The sequence below is a fragment of the Aegilops tauschii genome, chromosome 5 (genome assembly GCF_002575655.3).
Source record: "Aegilops tauschii subsp. strangulata cultivar AL8/78 chromosome 5, Aet v6.0, whole genome shotgun sequence".
Classification (NCBI taxonomy): Eukaryota; Viridiplantae; Streptophyta; class Magnoliopsida; order Poales; family Poaceae; genus Aegilops; species Aegilops tauschii.
Genome location: NC_053039.3, coordinates 460,488,594 through 460,502,864, shown reverse-complemented (window position 1 = coordinate 460,502,864; position 14,271 = coordinate 460,488,594). Strand labels below are relative to the sequence as shown.

Sequence of the window (14,271 nt, the reverse complement as noted above, 5' to 3'; positions counted from 1 at the left end):
CCGCCCCCGCCCCCGCCCCCGCCTGCCTGCTCCAGGACAAGACGAGAGGGAGCGTCGTGTGTCTCTCCGGAAAGACACGGTCGCCTGGCCGTGGGACCAGCGGCCGCGGAGCCCACGTTCCGCACGGAGCCGCCACGTCGTCGTCGTCCGCGAAATTCGAAATCCCGGCCTGCCGCGCCCCCGCGTCTATGACGGGCGGGCCCCAGCGAGCTGACCAGCAGTCGTCGCGGCAGCACCTGCCTCGGGGCCGCCGCCCTCCTCGCCGAAAAAGAGGGGCTCACGAGAAAGTAAAAGAAGTAAAAAGGTTAAAAAAAGCGAGACAGCACGCACGCTGCCATTTTCACCGCTCGCTCGCTTGGCTTGGCTTGGCTTGGTTACCGCAGGCGCATGCCCAGTTCGAATTCAAATCGCGGCTAGTGGTGGTAGTGGTGTCTCTCTCCTTCTGGCGGTGGCGGAAGAAGGGCGGATCGGAGGCTTCTCCCCAGCCAGGCAGCTCTCGCGCCGGAGAGGGAGGTGGAGGCTCGGATAGCGCGCCACCGCCGCCGCTCCCGCTGTAAGTGCCTGCCGCTCCCCTACTGCCTCCACCCTCCCCTCGCCCGCGGCGCTGCTCTGCTCCCGTGTCGCCAGCCAGCTCCAGCTCGCGCCGCGCGCGTCCTCCGTCCTCCGGCCCGGGGGGCGCGAACCAAGCCAAGCCCAGAGGGAAGCAAACTCGCTCGCGCTGCGGGTTCGAATCGAATCCGGGCGACTCGCCTGCGCCGTGCTCTAGCTACTTCCTCTGGTTCTGTTCCGAGCGAGGGAGAAGGGGATAAGATAACCCTCTTCGTACGCCGCTTGTGCCCCGATTCGCGGACTGCCGCGGGTTCGGTTCAGATTCTCCGCGGCTTTGCTGTGAGATTCGTTCGTTCGGTCCCTAGGGCGGGCGGGTTCTTCAATGGGTTTAGCCGTACCGTACGTTTGGGGATGTTCCGCTGCTGATACTGATACGCCACCGCAAGCTCAAGCTCGACATACGCATGCCGGCGATGGATGATGCGTTTGCGGTTTCTGTCAGCTCAGCCCGTATCGATTTACTCTAGCGCTCTGTCCGCCTGGTTTCGATTCACTTGCTTCCTGTTTCAGTTCCAGTTTCAGATGATTTCTGAATCCCGGCGCACCCCATTTATTGTCATCAGTTGTTCAAATTTTGAAAAAACTATGGATCGATCTCACCCTGCTCGATTTCAATTTGCTCTGCAGGGACCAAGCCATGGGTGGCGTTGGAGCTACCACCCCCAGCCCCCACCCCCAGGGGAAGATGAAGACGTCCGCCCCCTTCTGCACCCGCCACTGAGACCGACCCCCGCCAGCTCGTCGCCCCGCCGCCGGGATGAAGTCCACCACGGCCGCCCCGTCCAAGGGCAAGGCGGCGTTCGAGCTCAAGCACAGGCTGGTCCACGCCCTCAACAAGATCGCCGACCGGGACACCTACCAGATCGGCCTCAGCGAGCTGCACGCCACCGTCGACGCCCTGGCCCCCGACATGGTCGGCCCCTTCCTCTCCTGCGTCATCGACACCGACGCGGACCAGAAGAGCGCGGTGCGCAAGGAGTGCGTCAAGGCCATCGGCGCGCTGGCGCGGTCGCACGGGGCCCTGCTGGCGCCGCACATCCCCAAGCTGGTCGCCAGCGTCGTCAGGCGCCTCAAGGACGCCGACTCCGTCGTCCGGGACGCCTGCGTCGACACCTGCGGCACCCTCTCGGCGTGCGCCAGGGAGTTCGGGGACGGCGGCGCCGCGCTGGTTGCGCTGGTGCGGCCGCTGTTCGAGTCGCTGGGTGAGCAGAACAGGTATGTCCAGGCCGGGGCCGCGCTCTGCCTGGCCAAGGTGATCGATGAGAGCAGCTACTTCCCTGGCCCTGTTCTGCCACAGATGCTCGCGCGTGTTGTTAAGATCCTCAAGAACCCTCATTTCATGGCCAAGCCCGCCGTGATCGAGCTGCTCAGAAGCATTGTTCAGGTCCCTCTACTGCTCTCCTATATCAATATTTGCATTGTAATTGAACCCATTCATGCACTAGCAGCACTATTGCATATATGTTCTCTCTATTTTGGCATGATTACCTTGCTTGTTTTGCTGAGATGAGGGCTTTGCTTTTATCATCTTCAGTTTCTTATGTGTTCAGCCATTCAGGTCCATCATTTCTTTCAGAACATGGTCTAGGTAGTTGAATGATTTGTAGTCATCGCATGCATCATTAATTGCTATAAAAAAACTAGTGATTAGTAGTATCATGGGAAGGAAGCATGCTTCATTGTAATAACAGAGTAGCTGTTATTTAATGGCTGCTCAGCAGTTTGTAATAACAGAGCACCTGTTATGTAATGGCTGCTCAACAGTTCGTAATAACAGAGTACCTGTTATTTAATGGCTGCTCAGTAGTTTGTCACACAAAATCTAGCTTGCCCTGAAAAGTCGGGTGTCGCTGTTGCTTGTTCACTCCGAGTATGCTTCACACTGCTAGTATGCATGGCATCTATTTCTGCTGGAAATTCAGACAATATATTTTTTCTAGAAGCAGAGTGATTATCTATTTATCTTCATCTTCAATTTTATGTCGTAAGTTGTAACTTTGAGATTGACCTTAGCATTCTGTTGATGTTCTTATTTTGCTGTGGTCCCAATTTTTGTAGGCTGAAGGTGCTTCTACAGAGCAGGCTTTATCATCAGCACTAACAAGTATTATGGATTCCCTGAAGAGTAGTGACTGGACTACAAGGAAAGCAGCTTCTCTAGCTCTTTCAAGTATTGCTGTCAGCTCAGGATATTTGGTTGCGTCTTTCAGAACTTCCTGCCTTCGATCCCTTGAACGCTGTAAATTTGACAAGGTAGGTACATGCATCGTGAAATTGATGCAGTGACATTTTTTTTTGCATATGCTATAGTGATGTTTGTGCTTCGTATAATAGGTAAAACCGGTGCGTGATGCAATTACCCATGCCATCCAGTTGTGGAAAGCTATCCCAGGTTCTGAGACTCCTGAACCTTCAGAAGCTGGGTCATCCACAAAAGGTATATATATTCCTTTCATAGTAACTCACTGTCTAGTGTGCAGGAAAGCAGATCAATGCTTTGTTCATGAAGCATTATAACTCAACTAACATAATTAGCTTTGTTTCTATTATGTGTACTGAAATCTTCTCTCTTCCCTAGCAGAAAACTTTTTTGGTGACCATAATGATGCCAGAAGTGTACATGATGGTGGATCAAGAGCGACTTCTTTTAGGAGAGTTGAGCCTACACCTTCAGCATCTGTTGTAAGTGGCAGTTCTATCACTTCGGTAAAGAAGAGATCCCCATTGTCTGTCAACAAGATACCTCAAAACAATGCCTCAAATCAGCAGCATTTGAAGTCAAATGACTGGCATGTGGAGATATCAGTCCCTAAGCAGAATACAGTGCCAGATCTTGGGAAAAAGGGATATGGCAGCAACCGCATGTTGAAATATGCAAAAGGAAGTCCTTATGGAATTGTAGATGAAGACATCAAGTCTGACTATGACCCTATGGATGATAAACAAGAATGCTCCTCTTTATCAGAAGTAGCCAGCAGGAGCTATGAGACGAAGCATGTCACCTCTGCTCTGGAAGTCACTGAAGATGTCACTGAGCTTTGCCCTAGGGCTCGAGAGACCAAGAGCATAGACTCCACTGTTACAGATGTCACTTCACATGGCACACATACTTGTTGTCTGAGTGCGACGAAAGAATTAGCCCTTATTAGGAAGCAACTACAAGAGATGGAAAGGAAGCAAGCAAATCTTTTTGATCTTTTGCAGGTGATTCTCATAACTTTTAGTTGCGAGTCATCTTGCTGAATTAACTCCACTCTATACTTGCCCAATTTACACAATGTTTATCTATGTGATCTTAATAGTAAAGCGCAGTAACGATTTAGTTCAAAAGTTAACAGCATGTATATTATTTTAGTTACCTGATGAGTTTAGATAAAAAGAAGGGCAATTCATGTTGGTAATAAAAATCATGATCATGAACTCACGTTAATGGTTACCATTATCGTTCTCATCTATCATTTATAGAAAAATAATGCATATTTTTCACATGGAAAAATGCTGTGTTGTATACAAATACTTATGAACAAACCATGTATGTAAAGATGCATGCAAAATTGCCTTCCCAAAGCACCTTTTTTGTGCTAACAACTGTGGAGCAACAGCGCACTTACCTTTTTTACACCTGTTTCCTGTAGGAGTTCATGTCGAATTCTGTGGAGAACATGTCAGTGCTGAACTCAAAAGTACACAATTTGGAGTATGCTGTAGACAAAACTGTGTATACAATTACTCAGAGTGAAAGCCGCTATCAAGTTCCTGGCTCCAAGGGTTTTAAGAACCAGAGTGTCTCTTCTTCACCCAGGCTTTCTAATTCGACACCTAGATCATCCGTTGATGCCAACTTTAGGCCACCAACAATTCCTCATTTGAAACAAGAGAAGAAGTGGGCTCACGATCTACCATCTAAGGGCACGAGCACTTGCGTAAAAGAGGGTCATGAATTTCTGAAGGCCCATGCTCGTAACCGAGTTATGAAGTCTGGGGCTGGGAGCTCAGAGGAAAGTTACATTCCAAGTTCAGTGAGGGGTCGAGCATCTGGGGTCAAGGGGACCTTCCCGGTTCCATTTACGAGTCCATGTGATCAGCCTGATCTGCAAAATGCATTGTGTGCTTCTAGTCAGGCTGGCGAGTTTCGCGGTTGTGACGGCATGGAGCCTGCATATGCTGAAGCCCTTAGCTATGGTGATTCTGATGATCTGATTGACCTGATGGACAGAACTGGGCCTGTTCTTGACAAGTTGTCGCGTGAAACGGCAAATGAACTTTTAAGGCTTATTGCTGGCCAGTTCCTTGACACAAAGTTATTTGACTTGGCCCTACCTTGGATTCAGCAGGTAAGCTAAGTACTAGTAGCAATCTGTTTATACCTGCAATCGTCTCCATGTCTGAAGAACTACAGTTGTGCATTTGCTGATTTGTGTGTGTCCGTCCAGGTGGTGGATCTAAGCACGGTTTACAAGCCGAGCCAAGTCTTTGTGTCCGCGAGAGCACAGAGGGAGTTCCTTTCAGCACTGGAGGAAGCAGCAACCAGCGGATCTACAGAACCAGCCGTCAGAATCGCCATCGTGCAGCTTGCATTTAAACTGACCAAGGCTTGTGAGGCCGCCCCTTGCAGGTAATCCACGTCGTCCATGGACAGTGACTAGCAAGTGCTCCACCAGTTTCTGCCACCCAATTTTGGTTTCCTGTTTTACTGATGGATGCATCCATTCTGCTGTTGCAGGAAAATCTCAACCAGAGTATCCAGGGGAAGCGAATCCGTCGTCATGGCCACCGTGATGTGAAGTACTTCTCCCTTGTGATGTGACCCTAGTGTGTGTTGAGGCATCAAGCAATGTCCTTGCAGTGATGTTCTAGTGAGATTGTTTTCTTTTCTTGTCGCGACGATGTATACTAGGTCTCGATTACTGTATGCAAGTCAGTAGTAGTGGTTTGCTAGCTAATCATATGTGTACTAGGTCTCAGAAGAGGTGGTGGTTGTTTTAGCCTTCTTCGTTTTCTTTTCTCGAACACTCGTCGTGGTGCGTGTGGTTGTGTATTAGAAGAAGAATGCTGAGACGGCGCTTGCTGTTTTAGCCTTGTGTGGAGTTTGCTCTCTCGCGAGAGGTGATCAACGAGCTTGTGAGTTTATGTTGTGATCAAAATGTCAGTGCTGATGATCTTTGATGTTACTACCTACTTGTGCTTGCCCAGAAGCTTTCTTTTCAGTGAAGTATCAGACTTGCTTACATGTGCTCTCTTTACATGGGTAAACACCACGGGGAAAGAAGGACTCAGTGCAGTTACATGTTCACTACATTTTCAAACATGACACATTTCACTACAGTAGAAAAATGCAGCACCCACACTCACATACACTCACTTTTTACATTGTCTAGCTTAACCAGTGTTGCTTACCCTCATACGCTGTTCTAGTAAGTATGTTCAGATGGACGGGCATCACCAATCCGAGACGTCGCTGCGCATCGACGCGCTGTAGAGGAAGCCACCCCTCCTGCTGCTGGCGCTGCGCTGGACGCAGCTGGTGAGCTCCTGCGACACCTCCGACATGCGCGGCCGGAGCTGCGGGTCAGACTGCAGGCATTTTGCAGCCACCAACAAAGAGCAGTTTTCAGATTTAATTTTTACATGTGAGACCTGATCAGCTTTTCTGAGGATTTCAGTGAGAGGGCTGAACCTGGGTGCAGCGGGCGATCACGTCGGCGAAGCGGGACAGCGCCTTGGGTGGGTACAGGCCGCGCAGGGCCGGGTCTGCCACCGATCCCAGGGCGTCACTGTCGTGGAGCTGCGGCGTCACAAACTTGACCAAGGACTGCTCATTTATCGGCTTTGAGCTGGGGATCAGATAACAGCTCACAAATTACCATTTCAGTTCACAGGAATTTTGCAGGAAACAACTGCTTGCTTTACCTATCGTAGGCCTTCCGGCCGGTTAATAGCTCGAGCATGACCACACCAAAGCTGTACACGTCGCTCTTCATCGTGTAACCCGATGGCCTTGTGCACTCCGGGGGACTGTACCCTGGCCCCAAGCTCTCGTTTGGATCCTGCAGAGAATTTCCATGTCGGAAGATTGCCCTCATTCTACGAGCAAGTGAAAATCGTTGTCTCATGGCGCAAACAAGCAAACCTCGTAGAAGAATGCGAGGCCGCAGTCGGAGAGGTGAGGGTTGAGGTCGGCGTCGAGCAAGACATTGGATGACTTTATGTTCTTGTGGATGATCCGAGGCGAGCAGATTTCATGCAGGTACCTAAACAGAAACAAAACCTTTAGCATCTTAATTATCTTATGAACTCACTATGCTTCAGTGTTGCTTGTCAACTTACTCCAGAGCCTGAGCTGTACCGAGAGCGATCCGAACGCGGGTATCCCAGGTGAGAGGCTTGCTGTAATCGTCTGACAAATGCAGGAACTCATGGAGGGACCCGTTCATATGGTGCTCATACACCATGATGTAGTGCCCGGGCTCCGCGCAGTAGCCCACAATCTCACAGATGCTCGGTTGGCGCAGCCTGGAAATGCAGGTGACAAGCTCCACAAAGTCGCTTCTCTCTGAGAAGCTCAGCGGATCAAACTTCTTGATAGCCAGCACCTGAAAAATCATCATGGTAAACAGTAAGCTTCGATTATGGGACATGGTCATCATGTTCAGGCCTCTTGACTCTCCAAGAATTTTTCTTCAGGCCACTTGACAGAAATAAACTGCCAAAAACATTCAGTTCAACAGCATTTTGCTGCAACATGTTTTATATGCATATCTGACACCATTTTGTAGAGGAAACTATAAGTCCTAGGCAACATTGACTTCTCGAGATGATATTGTGGGATAGTTTATTTTTCTCTGAATTTGGAGGGAAACCATGAGGACCTACCTGTCCGTTGGCATATTTCGCCTTGTAAACCCGACCGACCATTCCCTGGCCTATTATCCTGCTACTGTGCCAGTTGCCAGTGGCCGCTTGTAGCTCTGACGATGAGTAGGTCACCAGGCTGATCGGTTCCAAGATCCGCCTAGAATTGTTTAGCATGTTAAACTTGTTGTCGTTCATCGTCTTGTAAGGCACAGAAGGCAGTGTTACACTGTCAATCGACGTCGATTTCTCCAGCGGCTTCATGCTGATTATTGAAGAATGGCCTGCAAAAGGGAAGACAAGAACCCTTATTACCCCAAGCCAAAATGTAGAAGTACCTGCAAACACTACTGGTGGTTGCATCAGTAAACGTGCTCTTGTCGAAAGGAACGTAAATTGTCGGTTCTGACCTGACTCGTCCATGTAGTAATGAGACGAGACGGGAGAGGATCGCTTCATCTGTAACACTGTCAAGAGAATAACAGCTGCAAGGAGCACAGCTATGACCATTGCTCCGATAAAGAAACCGTTGACCCCGACGTCACTCTCTTTGCTCGATGAGGCTCCCGCCGAAGACCCCTTCTCCATGCCAGGAGGAGCCGACCTGGATGACCACTGGTTCCCACCAGTCCTTGAGAATGTAGTTAGCACTGTCAGAACTCATGAAATTGTAGTGCAAAAGGAGCAATGTTGGGTGCAGGTACCACTTACTTGAGGCTGTCGATTTTTTTCAGTTTACTTGGAATCCACCCGGTGAACTTGTTGTTCTGCAGATTCCTTGAGCACAAAGGGAGGAAAACCGTTCTAGCTTAGTTCTGAATCATCACACTCATGCAAATATATGGATTTGAATCAGTACCTTTTCAAGTAAAGTAAGCAAAATTAAGAATTAATTTTACATGCATTTATATTAACAACACTGCTTCTTTTGCATTTCCATGTTGAAGTAATTAATCAGAAGCATACACTTTTAACCATGGAGATAAAATTGGTTTGAGATGGCAGTGTTTACTCGGGGTATACTTACAGATCCTCCAGAGAAGAAAGTTTGGCCAGAACGTCGACATCACCAGTGAACTGGTTGCTCTCCAAGTTCCTGGATATATATATATTTTGAAAAGATTGACAGTCATTTGTTGATCCAAAGGAGAAATAGCCAGTGAAGTTCCTAAGAATACAGGTGCCTTACAGTGTCTTGAGGCCTGTGAGGTGCTGGAAACTCTGGGGCAGGTTACCGGAGAGGCGGTTGTCAGAGAGATCCCTGATGACACAAATAGAATTGCTGACTGTAAGAAGAAAATTAACGAGCTCTGGTCAAATCAAGTATCACAGGCTAAATATCTGTTACCGCGACATTACTAACAAACCAGTAAAATTGTGGTAAATTTATCAAGAGGTTAATACTACAATGATCACTGAATTTGATATGCATAACTTACATTGTTGAGAGCTTTGGAAGTTGCGTAAACATGTCCGTTAACTGCCCGTTTAAGTGATTGCTTCCGACGTTTCTGCGTACCGTTGAAAAGGCAGTTTGGTGACCGATTCATTCAAGAAAAACAATCATCATGGAAAAAAAGACAGCAACATGAAATAGATTCTTACAGTGTCTCTAGATCAGACATCTGAGATACCGAATAGGGAATCCCGCCGGTAAACGCATTCCCTTGCAGGTTTCTGTATCACAACATATCATAAAACACACTGGTTTAACTAATGGGATTACCCGTGCCAACAGCAACTATGGAAGGAAAAAAACCTAGGAAAATGAACTTACAGCTGAACCAGGTTGGGTGGGAGAGAGTAGGGGATCTCGCCGCTGAGCTTGTTGTCGCTCACATCGCTGTGCTACGCAAAAGAAGGGAAAGCTGAACTAAGTTGCGCAACCAACGGGCGGCGGCGGTCGATGAACCGGAGAGAATATTTGGGTTCACAGTTGGGCATGACTCACAATTTGGTTACCGATTTGAGGCTGGACAGCTGGAAGCCGAGGTTGCCGGTGAGGTCGAGCCCTGACAGGTCACTGCTCCATGCAGAGCGATCAAGCCAGAAAACAAAGCTGTTAAACATTCTGTGTGAGGAAAGAGGGGGCTTGGGATTTCACAATGGTGTTGAGCAAGAAGCTTTGTTTGACAAAAAATATTACATTTTGGTGACGGAATTGTCGCTGCAGTCGACTCCTCTCCAGCCGTCGTCGTCGTCGCAGGGGTCGCCGCCGTCCGCCTTCCAGTTGTCCAGCTTGGACGGCTTGTGCATGCTGGTGAAGAGCACGTTCAGCGCCTCCACTGACGAAACATGGCGGGAAACGTCACAAAATGTTCTTCAGAACCTACGTATGGGCTGGCAATGTAATGTTCAGAAGGCAGGAAACGGGAGAGAAATTCCCGGTCTCTCTCGCTCACCGTCGGCCCGGTCGGTCTTGGCCGCCGCGACGGCGACCACCGCGGAGAGGAGGAGGAGGGCGGCGAGGCCGCCGGGCACCTGCCGCCGTGGACGGGCCATGGCGGGTGGACGGGGACCAAGCGAGGGAGGGAGGCGTGTCTGGGGGCATGCAGGAGGAGGTCACCTCTCCTCCTCTCGCTCATGGCGGAGATGGCGCCTGGGCATGTGGATGTGGGTTTCTAAAATTGGGAGGGAGGCGCGAGCGAGGGCGGGAGGAAGATGGCGCCGGCCGGGCGGCGAGAGTGGCGGGAAGCCCCTCGTTTTGAAGGTTCCATCTCACCTGCCCGGGCCGGGGCGATGGCGGTAACAAGACTAATCGAGATTCATATCAACAAGATCCGTCGTAGTCTAGGTGGTTAGGATACTCGGCTCTCACCCGAGAGACCCGGGTTCAAGTCCCGGCGACGGAATTCTTTTTAGTTTTTATTACTACTGCAGAAATGCAACATTTTCTAATTATGTTTTTATAAGAAATATCCTATTTTAATCCTGTTAATAAGCTTTTTTTTTTTTTGCAAGTAAGGAGAGATACATCGATTGGTAGGAGTCAGAGAGCATATTTGCGTGCACAAATTAAACTGAGAGCAAAAATAATGATAATGGAGGAATTCGATGATTGATGGACAAAATGCAGAGACTAATTTCTCTGCTAGATGAAGCAGGTGGCATATATTTGGATAAAATAAAATGCGGACCGCGTGCAAAAACGGACATTTCAGATTATCAGCACTGTATTTTCCCCTCGAAAAAGTCACAATATCATTGTACATATCATCTACTGAAACCAGTGTAATTCAACAATAACATCCAGACCTCGAAAACAACTTTACTCCTTCCCTTTCTATTTCTCTATATATGTATGCTCTTGCAGAGGGAAACATATGGCCTAAAAAAAGGAAAGAAACTGAACGGCTTCCATCCCTGGTGCCAGCTCTGCAGGATCCCTGTGTATCTGGGGAGTCTAATGCCGACAGCGGCAATAGCAGCTGCAGCAATGTCATTGTCAGGTGCCCCGCTCTACGCCGCAATGTGGTCGCTCAGCTTCCGCCCGCTCGTCTCCAGGGGGAAGTAGGACACGGCGACGGCCGACACGAGCATCACTGTGATGAACACCGCGATGGCCGCGGTCTGGTGGCACGCGTGCACCAGCCCGACGGCCACGAGCGGGCACAGGATCCCGCCGAAGCGGGCGATGGAGCTCGCGAACCCCACGCCCGTAGCCCTCACGGCTGTCGGGTATATCTGCAAGAGGCGATGGTGTGAGACGTTTGACCAAAGAGATTTAGCAGAATACAGTGTACTGCTATGGCATGGACAAACCTCGGGGGCGTAGATGTGCAGGACGATGAAGCTGGCGGAGATGCAGATGCGCGCTCCGAACAGGAAGACGGTCGTCAGGGATTCCGTCTGAGAGAACATGAGAGGAGCTATGCACAGGCAGCTGATGTAGAGCATCGAGGACATCGAGAGCTTGCGTCCGAACTTGTCCACGATGGCGGCCGACAGAATAAGGCCGGGAACCTCTGCGTCGATCAACATGACGAGAATAAGAAGGATACTCTGGGAAAAATGACTGACCATAGGAGAAAGCATATATACCTCCAAAGCTAGTGATGAATACATTCCTGTAGAGATTAACATCAGTTGAGTGGGTTGTTTCAACTGTTACTGCTCCTTCTGAGCCACAGATCCTATTTCCATGACTCAGCTCCGAGGTTAGCAGAACAAGACCATAGTACAAGAAGGCGAGACCGAGAAAGACAGTCCAAAGAAGAAGAGTCGATCTAATTAGATTTGGGGACAAAAGCCTTAAGATGGCATTCAGGCCCCCAATCCCAGGTTTGTTGGCGTGATCGACAGGGTTTGTTTTCCTACCTGAAACCAACTGCGCAGATTCTGCTGAATCTGCCATCTCGTGGAGCTCCACTCGATGGCCAGCACTAAGCCTCCCAGAAGGGAGAGCTACACGGTTTACTCGTGCCATTGTTTCCATAACATGCACTGCATCAGCTATTCTGCCCTTCATGCATAGGTATCTTGGTGACTCGAGTGTCAATGGGTAGAAGAGTAGTAGGGCAAATGATGGCAATGATGAGAGCGCTAGCAGCCACCTCCAGCCAAAAGCTGGCATCACAGCCTGCAAATTAAGCGGATTAGTGCCTGCAAATTGCCGTGTCTGTTTTTTCAATAGCACAGTTACGAATTAGAGTGAATGTTTGTGTGGTTCGATCTATTGTGCCAACAAGAATTTCACTAGATCACTCAGACAATGGTATTACTTTTGCAAAAATGTAGGAACTTACCCAAGCAAGCGAAGCTTCCAGTATTGTGCCAATGGTCCAAAATGCTGAGAAGATGACCATCCAAGTTCCTCGGTTAGGAGCAGGGACAAACTCTAGAAACCAAGAAGATAGAACTGGTCCACCACCCAGTCCAACACCAACAAAAAATCTTAGTACAATCAAAGATGAATAGTTTGGCGCGAAGGCACTGAGAAGACCAGCCCCACCGGTTACAAGGGCTGTGAAGTTGAACCCAACCCTGGAGAAGTACGAAGTAGCAACAATGAGGAAGAAAATACTTACAGCATGTAAAATATGAACTGCAGACAAAAATAGATATCCTAAAAATGTATTTATTTGCCTCTCCCAGATGACATCCTAATTAGTTAAACTTAACTAGTCTGGTATGCAGATTCAACGTAACTAGTCTGGTATGAAGATTCCCAACCAACATCCCATATGTGATATGCAGCAACCTCTTGGCTCTCAACTTGAGAGTTATCGCGCCGGCAAGCTCTACCATAGACAGGGATTGTATTAGCCTGCCTCTCTTGGAAGACATCCTAATTAGTCAAACTCAACTAAACTAGACTAAAGTTATCAAGTGAAAGATTATATATTTATGCCCATAGTATTAATGAAGCATCATTCCAAAACATTGCTTGGCTCAATTGTGTATGCCTAGGTAAATTCCAGAGCATAAATTCCGCTGTTAGGGTGAATGTATTTGAAAGACAAATTTCCAATAAATAAACAATGGAAAAGCAGGAAAGGACCTACCTTCTCCCGTAGTTGTCCGAAACTAAGCCCCAACAGTATGCTCCTACAAGCATCCCTAAAAATACAACACTTGTGATGAAACTCTCTTCCTGTGCAGAAAGCCCCCATTCAGCGTGAACCGACTGCCCAACAAACGACAGAAGCATCATTTCCATCGCCTCTGAGATCTTGGCCATCCCGGAATAGGCAAGCACGAACGCTTGGAACTTTCCGAACCCCATGGACACAAGCGCCTCATCGACAGTATAAGTTGACACACCGTCCTCCATCTGAAAAATGAGCAAACAGCACGATTCATGGATTAATCGGTTTCATGTTTGTTATCATACTGCATTGGCAGAAAAGTCTCTCTTTTTCCATTAAGGAGGCATCAGAAGTAAAATGAGATTCGTGCAGTCTGGGATCCTCCATCATCAGAAGTAAAAATAAGCTTAAGGACCATATTTCTCTGATTTGATAATCCAAAAGACAGCAAATTCCAGACAGTACCAACCAGCACTCTACTCTCTGGGATTCATGCTGCCAGAGTGTAGACAGCCCCCTTGCTCAACACAGATATAGACCTAAAGTTGTGTACTACCAAAGGAATACAATGGCTGACAGACTAACCCAACGATTTTCAGTTAGCTTCCTAAACACAAGCAGCTAACAGAAAGATAAGCAGACCACCGGATCAGATTTACGAATCTAGGAGACCTGGGTCTCAAGCCCGGGCTGCGGATCCTCGGCTGAACAAGTCGCGCATTCAGGCCGGACTGCTCGCTGGGGCCGGCAACGCGTCGCCGGACGGGAACCGGCTCAAATCGAGCGTGTTACGAGGGCGGAGCACGGCGGCTGGAGCGGAGAGAGGGGGAGACGGGGAGGGGCGGAGGGAGCTCGGCGGGGAGGAGTACCTCGTCGGGGTAGGTAGGAGGGGGCCGGCGCCGGCGGCCTCCAAGTCGCCGGGAACGGACGCGACGACCGGGTCGGGTGCGGGCGGCTCGTTATTTTTCCTTTTTTTTCCTGAAGACGACGAAAATGGAAAGAAAACGTCCGTTTCACGCCTAAGTAGCGGTTATCATGAGTGTGCTTTACGCCTAAGGATATTGTGCCCAAAAGGGCTAGAAAAATGTCAATTTACTTCATATACAAGAAAATTTTATGTCTCTACTTTATTTGGTAAAAATTCTGATCTAGTATTCATCAAACATCTATGCAGTACAAAGAAATAAGGAGTAACGAAAATTACATCCATCATCCTAGACCACCACCTAGCAACGACCACAAGCACTCGAGCTAGCCGAAGGCGCATCACCGTCATCGCACT

The 14,271-nt window shown here is 48.9% G+C and overlaps 3 protein-coding genes and 1 non-coding gene across 4 annotated transcripts; 2 read left to right on the top strand and 2 right to left on the bottom strand.

Annotated features, from left to right (window-relative positions):
- The first annotated feature begins 293 nt into the window (after positions 1-293).
- On the top strand, positions 294-5,780 carry LOC109755574 (TORTIFOLIA1-like protein 2). Its single transcript, XM_020314469.4, has 8 exons — positions 294-553; positions 1,237-1,993; positions 2,668-2,862; positions 2,944-3,046; positions 3,191-3,813; positions 4,245-4,943; positions 5,043-5,224; positions 5,333-5,780. The coding sequence occupies exons 2-8, from the start codon at positions 1,367-1,369 to the stop codon at positions 5,391-5,393; spliced, it is 2,490 nt and encodes an 829-aa protein (XP_020170058.1). The 5' UTR covers positions 294-553; positions 1,237-1,366; the 3' UTR covers positions 5,394-5,780.
- LOC109755575 (protein STRUBBELIG-RECEPTOR FAMILY 5) lies at positions 5,626-9,978 on the bottom strand. The gene is made up of 16 exons (XM_020314470.3): positions 9,864-9,978; positions 9,608-9,746; positions 9,413-9,484; positions 9,239-9,304; positions 9,067-9,138; positions 8,901-8,972; positions 8,651-8,722; positions 8,489-8,557; positions 8,173-8,238; positions 7,872-8,092; positions 7,483-7,745; positions 6,937-7,202; positions 6,740-6,860; positions 6,520-6,656; positions 6,287-6,443; positions 5,626-6,183 (listed from the first exon to the last, which is right to left on the bottom strand). Exons 1-16 carry the CDS (start codon positions 9,961-9,963, stop codon positions 6,049-6,051), a joined length of 2,028 nt encoding a protein of 675 aa, XP_020170059.1. The 5' UTR covers positions 9,964-9,978; the 3' UTR covers positions 5,626-6,048.
- A 262-nt stretch (positions 9,979-10,240) lies between these two features.
- Positions 10,241-10,313, top strand: TRNAE-CUC (transfer RNA glutamic acid (anticodon CUC)). Its single transcript has one exon. It is a non-coding gene; the product is annotated as a tRNA-Glu (tRNA).
- Positions 10,314-10,602: 289 nt separating this feature from the next.
- Positions 10,603-14,006, bottom strand: LOC109755573 (organic cation/carnitine transporter 7). The gene is made up of 6 exons (XM_020314467.4): positions 13,859-14,006; positions 12,966-13,234; positions 12,207-12,444; positions 11,503-12,040; positions 11,224-11,426; positions 10,603-11,145 (listed from the first exon to the last, which is right to left on the bottom strand). Exons 2-6 carry the CDS (start codon positions 13,232-13,234, stop codon positions 10,921-10,923), a joined length of 1,473 nt encoding a protein of 490 aa, XP_020170056.1. The 5' UTR covers positions 13,859-14,006; the 3' UTR covers positions 10,603-10,920.
- Positions 14,007-14,271: the final 265 nt, after the last annotated feature.